Source organism: Dicentrarchus labrax, unplaced genomic scaffold, assembly GCF_905237075.1.
Source record: "Dicentrarchus labrax unplaced genomic scaffold, dlabrax2021, whole genome shotgun sequence".
Classification (NCBI taxonomy): Eukaryota; Metazoa; Chordata; class Actinopteri; family Moronidae; genus Dicentrarchus; species Dicentrarchus labrax.
Window position 1 is genome coordinate 12,885,096 of NW_026136724.1, and position 14,804 is coordinate 12,899,899.

The following is a 14,804-nucleotide window of genomic DNA, read 5'->3' on the forward strand; positions in this document are numbered from 1 at the left end:
ATTCAATTAATGCACATAAATATGAAAAGTGTTGCATGCACAGGACTTGACACATCATTTGATTATAGTGTAGCTTAATTAAGAATGTATCTACATGCCTCCCTAAAAGACAATTAAGGATTTTTTTCTATGTCTTTAAGACTTTTAATTTTTTGTTATCAGATGTTTTGTTAAAGTAGGTTTAACATTATTTCATTTTCATCATTCTTTCAGTGTCATACTGCCACTAGTGGGTTTCAGGCTCCACTGTTTAATACTCAGAAACTAATTCATAATATATTTATTTTTTAATTTTTAATGTTAAATTCCCATTAATGCTGCTGAACCTAACTATTCTACCAGTGGTTTATTTTTCCTACCCCCAAGGGGGGTCAAAGCTGGAAATATCGAAGCTCTGAAGTGGCTTCAATGTCCTTGCTTGAAAGTAAATTTGGTGTTCATCACAGTGGCGCTAAAGAGGGTTTTCTATTAGAAGAACAGTCAAAGATGTCACCAATATAAATACCCTGCAGTGTTTATACTACGTACTTAGATGTATTGCTATATTTATTTAAGTAGTCTTCTATGATTGCCTAAACTCCCCCCCCCCCCATTAGGTAGGTACATAAAGGGGTATTTTCTTGTGTTTGGAAGTCTACATTGCTGTTGACAACAAAAAACAAACACACTTGAAGTGTAAGTTATATATTTAATGGGTAATTCAATGACATGGATCAAGTGTAAACCACAGTTAGCACTGTTTGGCCTTGTAGTTACAACCAGGCTACTAAATGAACTCATCATTGTGTTGTCAACTGTTCTTACATTCGGCATTAAAAATAAAATTCACTTGAAAAGCTGAGTACTAAAATGATTCTACTGTTGCTCAGCGAGGCAAATGCATCTTAAATTCTAAGAGATGAAAATGAGTGAGTGATCACACCGAGAAAAGTCTTGTGCTGTGGTTTCCGAGCATCAAAAACAAAATTCTGAAGCAGGAACAAAGCAAAAACATTTGCAGTGCATGAAGCTGAACCCAGCTCAACTTCTGCCTGCATCTCACAGCTCTTCCGCTACAGTTTCTTATCTGTGTACAGTTGTTGGGAATTAATATCAGACAACAAAAATAAGATTTCTCCTAGCACTTCTGTGTCTCTTGTAGTTTCAGGTTGGCCAGAGTACATTCAGGAAAAAAACAAATTTTGTAATGAGGCATTAGCTAGCAGCAATCTTTGAAAATCTCTACTCTAAGTAACTAATAGTTGGTTTTCTCGTCTATATTACAGCTCACAGGAAGTCCAGCTGTGTCAATAGAAAGCTGCATCACACTGTCTGCAGTCAAGCTTCATACTGAAGGTCTGTGGTTCAACCCCACACACACAAACTGCACTAATATCTCCATTCAGGAGCACTGGTTACTATAGTAACATGGGACCAGCACCCAGAACACCATGTGAGTTTAATGCTGATTACATTTCACTCATTTTACTCTACAATTTCAGAAAGTCTGAAAACAATTCTGGAGAGATTTTGGCCTCTTGACCAGAAGGTTTGTGCCAGTCGACGGCACGAGCATGCAGATTTCTTTTCAGTGGTTGTTCCAGACTGGAGGAGCGAGCTAGAAACACTTTGCAAATGCTTTTGAACACATTATGTAGCAACTTGACAAAATGTGATACATTTTCACTTCATTATGTAATAACAGATTTTGTAGCAATCGGTTTCATTTAGTAATAAACAGCCTGAACCGATATGTATTTTTTCCCACAAAATTATAATAAATTATTACAAAATGTGGTAGTTGCTTCTTTTTTTTTTTTTTAATGAACTCTATTTGAATAGGCTGAAGCCTTTTTTTGAAGTCTTTTCAGGGAACCCTGTCAAAAGACTGCTGCAGTAGTACACCGAGCTAGAAATAAAAGCATGAATTAGTTATTTTTTAGCATTTGACAAAGTCCTTGAATTTGGTTGTAATTAGAGTAGTTGATCAGTCAACTATAATGCCAAGGGGGAACCACGGGTCACAGTCTAATTTAATATTTACTAAGTTTAATTTAGGTTCATTGATAAAAATGTAACGTGTACAGATGAAAACATGATTGGTTGATTACCTAATACATACACCACATACATTTTTCATCATAAAAAGTGCAACTCCTGCATTTTGTAAGCAGCATAGTACGTAATGTATTACAAAATGTGGGTGTTATTAAATCATGAAGTGAACATGTATTACATTTTGTTGAGTTATTATATAATACAACATTATTACAAGCACCAAAATGAATTAGTTATCACTTAATAGAGACAATATTTAGTTGTCTCCAGTACTCCATGTAAAACTGGTACTTTTGTTTTTCTGTTAACTGCTTTTTGTTTTTTGTTACACTGATACAAATCTTTGTGACTTGACCTTTACACTTACCACACTGACTGACAACATTTAACATCTGTGTGGAAATCGAATACCTTGTTTCTCATGAGCTATTAGATGAGCTGAGTTTTGCCTGAAAGAATTACACACATCTAATCAACCAGTTTTTTATAGTGGAACTCCTGTAGGTAGTATTGCCCCACCTTGACAATGGTAGGGCAGACATTCATTATGTAAACAGTACTGCGGAACATTTGAATATTTCAGTTGGGATAAGCTGCATACGTATATGCATTTCAAACTTAAATCACTGAAGTCCATCTAAATATGATAAACAAAATGTTCTGTCCTTTTGTTACAGACAAACGGCCCACAAAACACTCCAGAGGGAATCAGTCAAACACGTCTCCTCCTTGTGAAACTAGAAGGCGAGACTCCCCGTGATGCAGAGTGAAGAAGGCTTCTGGCTTCAGTCCTTTCTGTTCCAGGGCCTCTCGGAGACGGACCGGTGGCTCCAGGTAGTACTGGATGAAGGAGTGACCAGAGAAAAGTGTTATAGACTATCCGTGTGCATCACCATACTTAGGCTTCAGACAGGTTCATTTTAGCCCGGTGCTGCATTGTTTTGAGCGTTTACGACAGGCTTTTGTCAGGTTGTCTCTAACTTTCCGAGCGGGGCAGCGAGCCAGAGGCTGGGTTAAACTGTGTTAGCTGCAGAAATAGTCATGCAGCTTAACAAACAATGACACCTTTTGTTATGTTGCGTTACCAGAACATAATAGTGTCAGAGCACATTTTACCTCTGTAATACTCTGGCTTTCTCTCTCTCTCTCGCTCTCTGAAAGCAGTAACACACAAACTCTTTGAGCTGTGATTTTATAATACTGAGCAATGAAATATCTCATGATTCTTCTCACAACACCCGAACATATACTCAGTTTCCAGTTTATCTTGTACACTAAGCTAAAACTGATGTAGTCTAATTCAACAGTAATTCAAATCCTCCCTTCATGAAGGTTATAATCAGTTCTGGTTGAAACTGTTTGAGATGTGTTGATTCAACTTTATGATCATGTTTGAGGCTGCAGTTTGTGGCGCTTCATACAGAGAGGTTTTTCTGCTATTTATCTTACCCTCACTGATAGAAATGGGGTGGAAAAATATTAGAAACACCTGTCAGAAAAATGCAGTCCAAGTCAATAGCACTACAAACTGCATCCTCCAAAATGATTATAAAGTTTAATCAAAACAGTTTCATCAACAACTTATAAATTAAGGTAGGGTTTATTGCAGGACTGTTGGAAACAGCTAGCTTGGCTCCGTCCAAAGGTAACTAAATCTACCCATCACCACCACAAGTTCACTAATTTAAGTGTTACATCTCATTTGTTTAATCTGTACAAAATCCAAGTAAAAACAGTAATTTGTAGTTTTACAGAAGATTAAGCGTTGGACTGTCTCTTGGCTGAGACCGGTCACTTCCTAGAGTCTTTGCAACCTCATGGTAACAATACTCCAGGAAGTGTGACTGGTCCCGACCAAGAAATAGTCCAGCATTTGACAGCCCGTAAAACCACCAATTGCAGTTTTGCACAGATTAAACGATTAGAGCTTCAGAGATGCTGGTAGGCAGATTGTGATACCTTTAGAGACAGCCAGGCTACCTGATTCCCCCCGTTTTCAGTCTTTGTGCTAAAGTTAATCATCAGCTCGCTCCAGCTAAATATTGAATGGACAGATATGAGAGTGGTATCTTCTCATTTAACACCTGGAAGGAAAACAAGTTTATTTCCCAAAATGTTTAACTATTCCTTTTAAACTACATAAAAAGCCTCAGTCAGTATGTAAATAACTGTATACCCTTACCTCATAGGCGAGAGCAAAGGTTCCCCAGTGAATGGCCACAGACTGTTTGGCCTGGAGGTCTTGGTGAATCTGAACAGCCTCTTCTGGATCTACATGCTGCCCCTGCATCATATCCCTGGAAAACCAAAGGTCACACACAGAAGAAAGGACAGCGTTTTACACTCTGTGGCTACTCTATTACAGTTCAACCCAACATCTGCCATAAACTCTACCTTTAAGTTCATTATCAGATTTTGTTGACATTGTTGGAAACTTCTGTTCATTAATGTTATGTTTCAAATGTTTGTCCTGCCCATCAACAAACATGAGGGGCAGAATATTAAAAACCCCTCCATGTTATGCAGTTCAGTACAACTCCATCATTGACAAAGACCTCAAAGCTAGAACATATAATTGCATTAACACCACTATGACAAAAACTGGAGTGTAGTGTATGTAATGTACAGAACCTGGGCAGGTATGCTCCGATGGGGATTGCTGCGAGGTCAAACGGTCCAAAGCGTCGTCCAATCTCCTGGAAGGAAGAGCAGTAGCCGGTATCACCAGCGAAGAAGAATCGATGGTCTGGACCCAAAATAGACCAGCTGCCCCATAAAGACTGAGAGAAAAAGGGTACAAGATAAAGAGTTATGTTTTGAACTAGAAAATAATTTTAAACAGCCTTTTTTTCTTCTTGATTACTGAAAAATGACCCAAGCATTCAAGCCTCAGCTATTGGATTTATATGGTGGCATTGACTTTTACATGTCTTATGTATTTTTTGTGGAGATTCTATCAAACCAAATAAATACTATTTAAAAAAAAGTATACATAAAAAGGTCAAATCTAATCAGTATTTACTAATAAGTAATTAATTATCACCTTGTTATCGTCCAGTGCGGTGCGTTTGCTCCAGTGCTGAGAGGGTGTGCAAACAAATGTGATGTCATCATGACCCGGGACACAGTTCTCCTCCCACCAATCCAGCTCCATCACGTTCTCACAGCCCATCTTCATCAGCCAGTCCATCAAACCCAGGGGCACGAACCTGTGAAACACACATTTGGACTTAATGTAAAAATGTCTGGCATACTAATTAATACAATTTGGTTGAGGGTAAGCTGACAACATGAACTATAATTGAAAAATATAATAAAGGATATTTCAAAACAATGTTGACTACAGATCCACCACACGTACCAGCGTAGCTCCCCTCCAAAGCGTTCATTAAGGCTGGCCACAGATCCAGCATCCAGATGGTCATAATGAGAATGACTGATGACGACAGCGTCGATCCTGGGCAGCTGTTGGCAGGTAGATGAAATATTTAACTGAGCCAGCCAAAGAAACAAGGACTGGGTTAAATGCTGTCATGGAGGTCTTTGCTTTATTAAAAATAAATAGTACTAAACCTGTTCGACAGTGCAGGGGGGCCCTCTGTACCGTTTGGGCCCCAAGAACTGAAATGGCGAGGCCCTCTGGCTGAAAATTGGGTCTGTCAGAATATTCAGCCCGTCCATTTCAACCAGAACCGTGGCGTGACCCAGCCAGGTGACTCTCAGACCTGGACCAGAGTCGGTGAGGTCTGGGTTCTGGATGAAGTACGGTTCCATCACTGGGAGCTCACTGTCCAGAGCCTATGGGAGGGGAGGTCCCAAGCAGGAGGAGGAAGAGGATGATGAGTACAAGCAGCACAGAGAGAGGTAGAGGGAGAGAGAAAGGGACAAAACAACCACACACTGATTATGAGGAATAAAATGTTTCAGTCTTATGACTTCGTCTGATCACACTTTTCAAAAATGAACTGTAATCCCCTCTGACCCTAATAACAGTCACTGTTTACTGCTCTGTTACAGTGCTGTTTAAAGGAGTTTACATGTTTTTCTTGCTGCTTCAGGATTTATCCTCATTTTCAAAGGCAACATCACAAAGATAGCTCACATGAGATTCTGCTTTTGTTTAAAGAAATGCACTGACTACAGAGAAAAAGCTAGTTGAACAACTTTTATGTGACTTGAAGTTTAATCTCTGCCTAGTATTTATACATACATTATACACACATGCAGTTTACAATGCTTCATCCTAACACAAAACATTACAAATATGTTGTGAGCTACCTTTCCATCAAACTTTTGATCTATGACCTCCCTAGTTGTTGATTTATATCCTATCCTTATAGGTTTTACACAACAACAAAACACTGTGCAATCTATGCAATTACAGGGTTAAACATTTTTCTATTGCTGTGTGAAAGAAGCCTTTGAAGCCCATTTAGCTTTTACCGAGCTCAGCAAGGTTTCCACTAGGAGATATAAATACTGTGCGGGTTGTGAGAGTCAACAAAGAGCAATGTTCCTACTGACATAGGTGAAAAATACTGTATTTGGATTCTAATATCGATCACTATAAGGATAATGTAAGTGAAACCATACATTGGCTTGAATAAATTTGATATAGGACTTTTATACAGACATTCAACACTTTTTGACTATAAAATGTACTATGTAACAGCTTTTTAAAAGTGGGTGAGTCTAGGCTGGAGTTCCTCCATAACACTAATCATTTAGTGAAGCCCAACTTGTGACATTATGAAACTGTGGGCAAAACACTTCCATCTAATAATTACCCACCTCTTTGGTAGTTGGTATGTTGCTGTGGTTCTTATCCAACAACAGGAACCTGAGCAGGGTGGTGTAGGAAGGGAACCGCCATGTGGACCAGGGGTTGGTCCAGCGGCCGTGTTTGTCCCGACAAGATTTTGTCACTTCCTCCTACAATTTGAAGAAAACAATTCCATTTTAGCCATTAAATTTAAAATGTCAGTTTAAAACACAATACACAGAACACAATAGTAGAGAACAGGAGAGATATTGCATGCTGAGGGAAGGAATCTATGGAAATGAGGAGGCGTGAGATACAGGGGTGTGTGTTTAGGGGAAAGGAGGATGATGGGAAGTGAAGTTTTACCTCCAGCCGGTAGTCCAGACGGAAGCTCTTGCGGGAGGAGCGAGAGGAGCTGCTCTTCCTCGGGGTCTGAGGATCCACCTCACCACCCTCAGCACCTCTCAGCCCTTCAACATCCTGGAGTACACACACACACACAAAATATAATGGAGTCAATTAGCAATCTCCAAGGCAATTAAAACAGGATGGGAAACAAGAAGCATTAACCACATAGCCAACCATCATTAAGACATCATTTTGTGCCCTCAAAATTGTAGCTGTAGCTTTTAACTTTAGCTGGTAGAGTGCTGAAAGTGAAAGATGAATTTGGAATCCTTGTTGGCTTCTGGTAGCGTTGGGTGTAACAATCCTGCCCTCCACCGTTTTAGCATCGCACTTCCATAATATTGACATTTTCCCCCTGACAGTTCTGTCAGAGATTCGGGTGTTTCATGCAACTAGCGGTAATGTATCTTCATGCCTCAAGCAGAGATGAGAGATAGGCTACAGAGGTCTGATAAGCTCACTTCTTTCGAACTCCAAAGCCCCAATTCTTTTTCAATTTCCAGACTTGTAGTCTTCTTACTTTAGGCAATATATTGCACAGCTCCCCTCTGATCTAGAAAAGGTTTTATACAGCTCAGTAGCACTCCCGAGATATCATCAAAACAGACTTTGATATGTAAACAGGAAACTCAGCAGTGACTGTAACTAGATGTTTTTCACAGCAGATATTTTGGCATGTGATAGAAGGAAAGGCACAGGTGTAATCAATAAAACCGATAACGGCCGCATTCCATCGAGATTAGCAGCTTTTCTGCATGTTTGTTCACAGGAATGGCTCACTGAGCCATCGTTAATGTTATTGGTTTCACCTGTGCTCTTCCTGCCACGACAAGCCAAAATGCGTCCTGGGATAAAAGTTCTATTTCCAGCCCTGGATAGCAAATTTGCGAGCAAGTTTGAGCAGCTAACAACACGTGAAAACATACATTACATCAAGTTATGTTAATTATATTACATTTTGTCACAGTCTAGTTTTGAGTTTATGAGTAGGCTGCTTACCTCAACAAGGCCTTTTCTCTCCTCCAGTGCTGCTCTGCCTGAAGATGATGGCTTCTCCATGGGCTCAGCACCACACCTAGCACACACACACACACACACAGCTTTTACAACATTGTTATTAAGTGCTTCACAGTCAGTAGTTTGGCCCTCAAACTGCTCTTCTGAAGCAGCCAGGGGTTACATGCCTTTTGCTTAAAAAAGGTGCACCAGACACTGCTTAGGATGGGGACACCATTGTACATTAACAATCTGTCCTTTCACTGACTGTAATGATAGCAGAGCACATTAAACAGATGACAGTTAAACCATAATAGTTTGCATATGAGACAGAAAGACGGTAATCAGGCATACAGCAAGATCAACTTCACTGTATTCAAATGACACTACTGGGATGACATTTTAGTGCACCAAATTCAAGGTCTAAACCAAACCTACCCAACAACCGTACTAATGTGTGTTTTAGCATTGATTTTATCTCTCAAAGTCTTGTTCGCAGGAAAGATGGTGACATGAGTTGCCTGGTGAGTGTGAAAGATAAGAGTAAAACAGTTTTTACTCTTGTGTAATACCGATTGGGAAGTAACTGGCGTGGCGACGCATGAATGACACAGAAAAAAAAGAGGCTATGTTAACTATTAATACAAAGTGATAAGGCCAGACTGTAATCTTACCTACAAACTTAACGCTGTGTAGAAGAGATGCCAACATTTACTAGGGCACATAAATTGATGTTGGCACCTTTGCACATTTCAAAAACCAGCAAAACTAATCATAGCCCTTCCTTATCCTGCTATTATCCACAGCAAACACAGAGCAGCACACACCCTTACTAACTACTATCCACTCATGAGTGATTCCTTCATGCACTTATACTTCATGAGAAAACGCACTTAAGTATGGCCTCCATTGCAATCTCTCATCGATTGAACGCGGCCCCTTCGTGGCATGATATTGATAAGAGGCTAACTGATGGATCCTGTTATGATGGGATACATTTCTGACTGTGCCAGGTATACACACAGATACAGCAATGCAATGAAAGCCCCCAGAGTTTACTTGCTCTCTTCGGGGGAACTCCATACATTACAGCTATGGCGTGCTGATGATGCGCTTGGCCTCATGAATGGACTTTAACTGCACACTACACACAGACAGTGGGACAACAATGGAGCTCTGTGGATGACAACCAAACAAAGATCCATGTAGCCAGCCAGCGTGGCTGATGTGGACATTTTAGCAACAAACACAACCTGAAGTCAAGAGTTTTCTCTCTCTAGTCAAGTTAAATTAAATCTTTCTGTTAAGTTATCACAGGGTATTCTCCAATTTATTTGAAAGAAAACACAAGTCGTACACTAATCTCTAGTCAGTGGCTGATAATCACATTTATCTTGGCCACATTTCCCACATGAAAACAGTTAAGGGTGAGCAAACACATTCATACTATTGCTCTTATCGTGACAATATCACACGCAAGTCTAAACATGAATTAGTTGAATCCCTGGGATACTGACTGCTAAACCATGTGATTAACTTAATATCTTAAAGACTTCTTCAACTATTTCCTGTTTAAAATGTGTGAACAGGCATTGACACAGACAGGAAAGACAGCAGCAACATCCCTGACAAACACAGCCTATAGTATTAACTTAGTTTCTTTACACTTAAGAAATAGAGTGATATTAAGCAATAGTGTATTTTAACAGGAGAACTAGCCCAGCCAAAAGGTGTCCCTTGGGGGATATAAGAGTAATAGCATAACACAGATTAAAATGCCACAGGGTGCCATAAGGCCACCGTACATTCACTGTCGAGCCCCACAAGCGTCGTTACGGACAACAAAACATGCCAGTTGTTACTATTTTTAGACAACTTACCTGAAAACTTGAACGCAACAAAATACCACCGGTTGTTTTCTTTAGCGAGGAGACATATTTGTTGCATTTGCGTTCGCCATATACTGCGTTAATGCGAACTGGGTAACATTATTAAAAGCTATACGCTTCCCTGAGCAGTCCCAATTACAGTTTGCATCACTATAGCGTGTCTTTTTGAGGCAGCAGCGAGTGGAAACTTAAAGGAAACAGTAAAATGCTGCTGGAAAGATGTGTTTTTCAGCGACAGGAGTTTGAAATGCAGCAGGACGGTGAGGATCATTAGTCGGCACCAGCTCGGTTTCTGTGACGTCGGTGCAAAATCCTCTGATCACGTGACACGACCGCCCGAGAGGCTCTCGCTAAAGACTGCGGGCAAAAATCAAATCAATGAACTAAAAGACACATTGGGATAGAAACTAACGGGAGAGGATTAGTGTTTAGTACAATAATAAGAGTCTTACTTGGAAAATATTTCTAAATTTGTCTTCTTGTTTTTTGTTGTTGTTGTTTTTAAACGTATTGCTTACTAGTCCAGGTAAGTTAACTATTGTGGTTATATTCTCTTATACTTCATCATGTGGTCATGAACATTTCCAATAATAATAATAATAATAATAATAATAATAATAATACAACTCCTAATAATAATAATAATAATAATAATAATAATAATAAGGTAAACGAGTAAGATAAGAAAAGTAGGTGAGTCATTGATTTATTTTCTTTAATATATTTTGTATTGCTTTTTATTTAATAATTTGTTTTTATTATTTGTTAATTTGTTATCAATATATTTTTTTACTCACTTAATTAGCTCATTATGTATGATCATATATTATGTTTATTCATTAATATAATTTTGACACATCTAGTCCAAATAGCTGAATGCAAAGGAAATTAAATGTGTATCATATTCTATATATTAAACATTTAAAGGTAAGGACTGTGTTACAGTCTGAGTCTTTGTTTCATCCACCTGGAAATGGATAGCGCTGACAATGAGGCTCAAATGAATTAAACCATGACATAACCATGTTCAATTAGTGTACTTTTTTAAATTAAATAATAATTCACACCCACTCTCACTCACTGCTGAAGGCATTTTATGTTTGCATGTGTCTAACTCCTTTTTTTTTTTTGCATGTCACCATTGTGTTAAAGATGAAAAACTCATTGTTGGGTCACATTTCTTCTTAAATAAGATAACGGAGTAACATTTGAATACATTTACAGATAACTGAGAGAATGAAAATGAAAATGAAAATGAACGGCTCAAACCCAATACAAACACACATGCCACCATGCTCCCATCATCACTCTGTGTCTGGAGGATTTTTGATACTACTAACACAAACACACATTGTAGACTTACCTGGAAGTCCTGCTCCTGACGAGGCACCCCTGGAGGGATTTTAACCCGAGCACACAAACTATATTAAGTCGCCCAGTGTATTTACTGAACTTACAGCTACATGCGGCCAACAAACGTACAGACCTGTACAACACTGTGTCCATTCTAACTTCTCTTTGTATCTGACCATATTTGGTTGGGAGTTTTGCTAAAGAACAGCCAGAGGACACAAAGTTGAGTATGTGTTCAGCTCAGGGAAGTTGTTCAGTGTCCGGGCAGCAAGTGTTGTTTGAACTTCCTGCCAGATGCTTTCAGGGACTCTCGGAAATCTGATAATTCACACACTGGCTTTAAGGAGGAATTAAGTTTTGAATAAACTTTTTAGATACAAAAACATTTAGATGAAGAAAGGTGATTTTCTTAATCATAAAAACACCTGTTCTATCAAATCTGGGAATGCTTCCTAGCTGTTTTGTGTGTTGTGGAGCTGCTATATGCATCCACTGAATGTTGACATGAGCTAAGGTTTATGGTGATGCTTTAGTAGTCTAAATGTTCAGTTACTTGAATCTGGGCAGATTTCATTTTCACTTTTCATTTAAGTTAGTATAAAATTCATGCTTACAATAACTAAGAAAAACAACCATGCAGCCACAGCAACAGCTGACGTGCTATGAACCCCTTTTTAAAACCATTTCACACCCAGTTATCCAGTATATGCACATCTGGACTGTCAGTGTGAAAATGTCACTGGCTTTTTCTCGTGCACAATACTAACTGTCAATTTTACTTTTAGTATTACTGGTTGCAGTATAACACCTGTATTTCCATCATGTTTTATGAATCCAATCTGAATGGTTACAACAGAATAAACTTACACAAGCGATACTGAAAGGACATTTACTTTACATAGAAAACCACAAGATCAGTAAAAAACAAACAAATTAGCTATTTACATTGAAAATAGCGGGAATAATAAATGACCTCTGCTCATAGTTATATCACAGGGAAGAAGCCTTGCTCCGACACAGGATCAATTACATCAAGACGACAGGACAGAAACGGTGTTATAAAAACTACTCAGAAAAATACAGACTGTTTTGTTATTCTACCTCACAGCCAACTGATCCAGCAATGTTATGGTACAAATGACAACAGAGAGAACCAATCAAAATCCTTTTTTCCAGTCACAAGACAGCTGACAACACCCCCAAAGATCATCTTTCAGTGCTGTAATAATGGCTCTTATGTCTTTTCTGGACTATTTAATATTGATTGTTCATGTTAAACAAAAACATATAATTAAAAAAAATTTTATCAAAAAATATTTCACAACAATTCCTGTTTCTTTTTTTAATCGGTTATATGGTTAGGAACACAAGAATATGCAGGTTGAGCCCTGCTTGAACAATCATGTCCGTGTGTGTGTGTGTGTGTGTTGTGTTTGTCCATTTCTCAGTGCTCCTTGTGATCTCCATCCTCCTCCAGTTTCCTGATCTCTGCCTTCAGGTGGTTGATGTTCTCTCTGCTGGCTTTCAGTTTGTCTTTCAGCTCCGTGATCTCCTGGCTGGTTCTCTTCTTCGCTGCTTCCATTTTCTCCTTGGTCCTCTGCTCAAGCTCACTGACTGTAGTTAACAGGGAGGCACGCACACACACACACACACACACACACACATAAGCATAATGACAGTGATTCAAACTACTGTATGTGAATGCTGCTCTTTTGTACAGATGCACAAACTATACACACACACACACACACACACACGGTGTCTTGTGTTTCTATGTGCATTGTGTGTGTACATACACTCCGTCTCATGCTTGTATGCTCCCAGGGTCAGTTGTCTCGATGTGGTCAGTAGCTGCTGCATCATGGCTGTGGGATCCTGGAAGATCTGAAAATTAAATAAATTCAAAGTGTAATAATCAATTTGCAATTCACCCACCATTTATGGTGACAAAGTTTAATATAACTAGATATAATGATAATAATAGGCCTACATTTTCACGGTGATGGAACATAGAAATTGATATAAATCATATATAAACTACAGCATGAAAGCAGCCGTACCATTTCATCATAGAATTCAGAGACAACTGTCTTCTTAGGCATGGCACTGGAGTCTGACTGGAACAGCTTCAGCAGATGGTACAGAGTAACCTACGACACACGGCTCAATGTAAGCATACAGGCGGAGAGGTAAAGGTCAGAACTCATGTGTGTCGCTGCACACTAAACACTAATTATGATCATGTTGTTAATCGAGCTCTCACAGATCTCTCATTGGGGTCAATGAAGAAGATCTTGATGATGATCTCGAACTCCCCCCAGCCCGTCTCTGTAATCTCATACGGAGGCTTTGTCACCACTGGAAGGGAGAGACAGACAGTGAGTCAGACAGACAGCTGCACCCACCTATATATGACGACGTTATGTTATACATGGTGGTCTACTAACCTCTCAGCGGGTTGCCGTAGCTCTCATGTAGCTTGAACTGGATCTTCTTCACATAGGCGGACATATCCTGGAGGAACATTGTGTATTAGACAGTACTAGTGGCCATCTTTCCAACCAAATTACAGCCTTGATAGGGACAGGTTGTCTCACCTCATTTCTGTAAGGCTTCACATACACAGACCACTGATGTGTGTGTCCATCCTCTTCTCTCTTTTTCCCAAAGTAGCGGGCGACGTTCCCAAACACGATGGGCTTCACAATGGTTACCCCCTGCGGACCACAGAGGGAATACATACAGGATGATGTGAACGTGTTCCTCGGTAAAACACTGCCGAGAAACACGAGCCAGAACAAAAGAAACTGCAGCTTTAAGGTTCAAAGCCGTACAATGAGTTAATGTCTTCAGCCCGCTGTAGCACAGCGTTGCGTTACCTTAACTCGCCCCCCGGAATCTGGACCGAATTCAGTCATCTTTTTGAACATAGTACGGAGCCGAGAGAGCGAGGTTGGTCCCGTGTACTAGTCTAGAGGACTCTTCTTGTTCCACAGCGGGTTTCCACATTAAATAAAGCTGCCATTTAAGCATTTAAAGTTTGCTTTCTAGAGCCAGCAGTCTCATTTCAAACTGGCAGCCAAACAACCGCCGGAAGTGACGAGTGTAGCATGTTAAGGTGCACGGTTGGATTCCAAGCGCGGGGACAAAAAAGGTTCCGGCTGATGGACGCACTGACCCCGAAAAAGAAGAGTTTATTAATTTTATATATATATATATATATATATATATATATATATATATATATATATATATATTTCGCTTTATGCAACCTAGTTAGGTCTAATTTGATTGGAAAAGAAACACTTTTCCATGTTCAACTCCTTGTATGAATATACTAGATGAAGCGTCCCTAGATG

At 39.4% G+C, this 14,804-nt stretch overlaps 2 protein-coding genes and 1 long non-coding RNA gene across 4 annotated transcripts; 1 reads left to right on the forward strand and 2 right to left on the reverse strand.

Moving 5' to 3' along the window:
• Positions 1 to 668: 668 nt before the first annotated feature.
• On the reverse strand, positions 669 to 11,729 carry napepld (N-acyl phosphatidylethanolamine phospholipase D). Of its 2 annotated transcripts, none has more exons than XM_051392229.1 (10): positions 11,456 to 11,729; positions 8,207 to 8,282; positions 7,166 to 7,279; positions 6,829 to 6,969; positions 5,611 to 5,835; positions 5,399 to 5,502; positions 5,081 to 5,246; positions 4,669 to 4,817; positions 4,220 to 4,334; positions 669 to 2,877 (listed from the first exon to the last, which is right to left on the reverse strand). In XM_051392229.1, the coding sequence occupies exons 1-10, from the start codon at positions 11,596 to 11,598 to the stop codon at positions 2,746 to 2,748; spliced, it is 1,365 nt and encodes a 454-aa protein (XP_051248189.1). In that variant the 5' UTR covers positions 11,599 to 11,729; the 3' UTR covers positions 669 to 2,745. The 2 variants fall into 2 exon arrangements, with proteins under 2 accessions (XP_051248189.1, XP_051248190.1); XM_051392230.1 differs by lacking the exon at positions 11,456 to 11,729 and adding an exon at positions 10,084 to 10,411.
• LOC127358807 (uncharacterized) lies at positions 2,723 to 5,371 on the forward strand. Its single transcript, XR_007882546.1, has 2 exons — positions 2,723 to 2,871; positions 4,227 to 5,371. It is a non-coding gene; the product is annotated as an uncharacterized LOC127358807 (long non-coding RNA).
• Positions 11,730 to 12,320: 591 nt separating the features above from the next.
• On the reverse strand, positions 12,321 to 14,556 carry yeats4 (YEATS domain containing 4). The gene is made up of 7 exons (XM_051392242.1): positions 14,325 to 14,556; positions 14,043 to 14,162; positions 13,893 to 13,959; positions 13,709 to 13,803; positions 13,506 to 13,595; positions 13,242 to 13,329; positions 12,321 to 13,059 (listed from the first exon to the last, which is right to left on the reverse strand). The coding sequence occupies exons 1-7, from the start codon at positions 14,373 to 14,375 to the stop codon at positions 12,890 to 12,892; spliced, it is 681 nt and encodes a 226-aa protein (XP_051248202.1). The 5' UTR covers positions 14,376 to 14,556; the 3' UTR covers positions 12,321 to 12,889.
• Between the last annotated feature and the right edge of the window lie 248 nt (positions 14,557 to 14,804).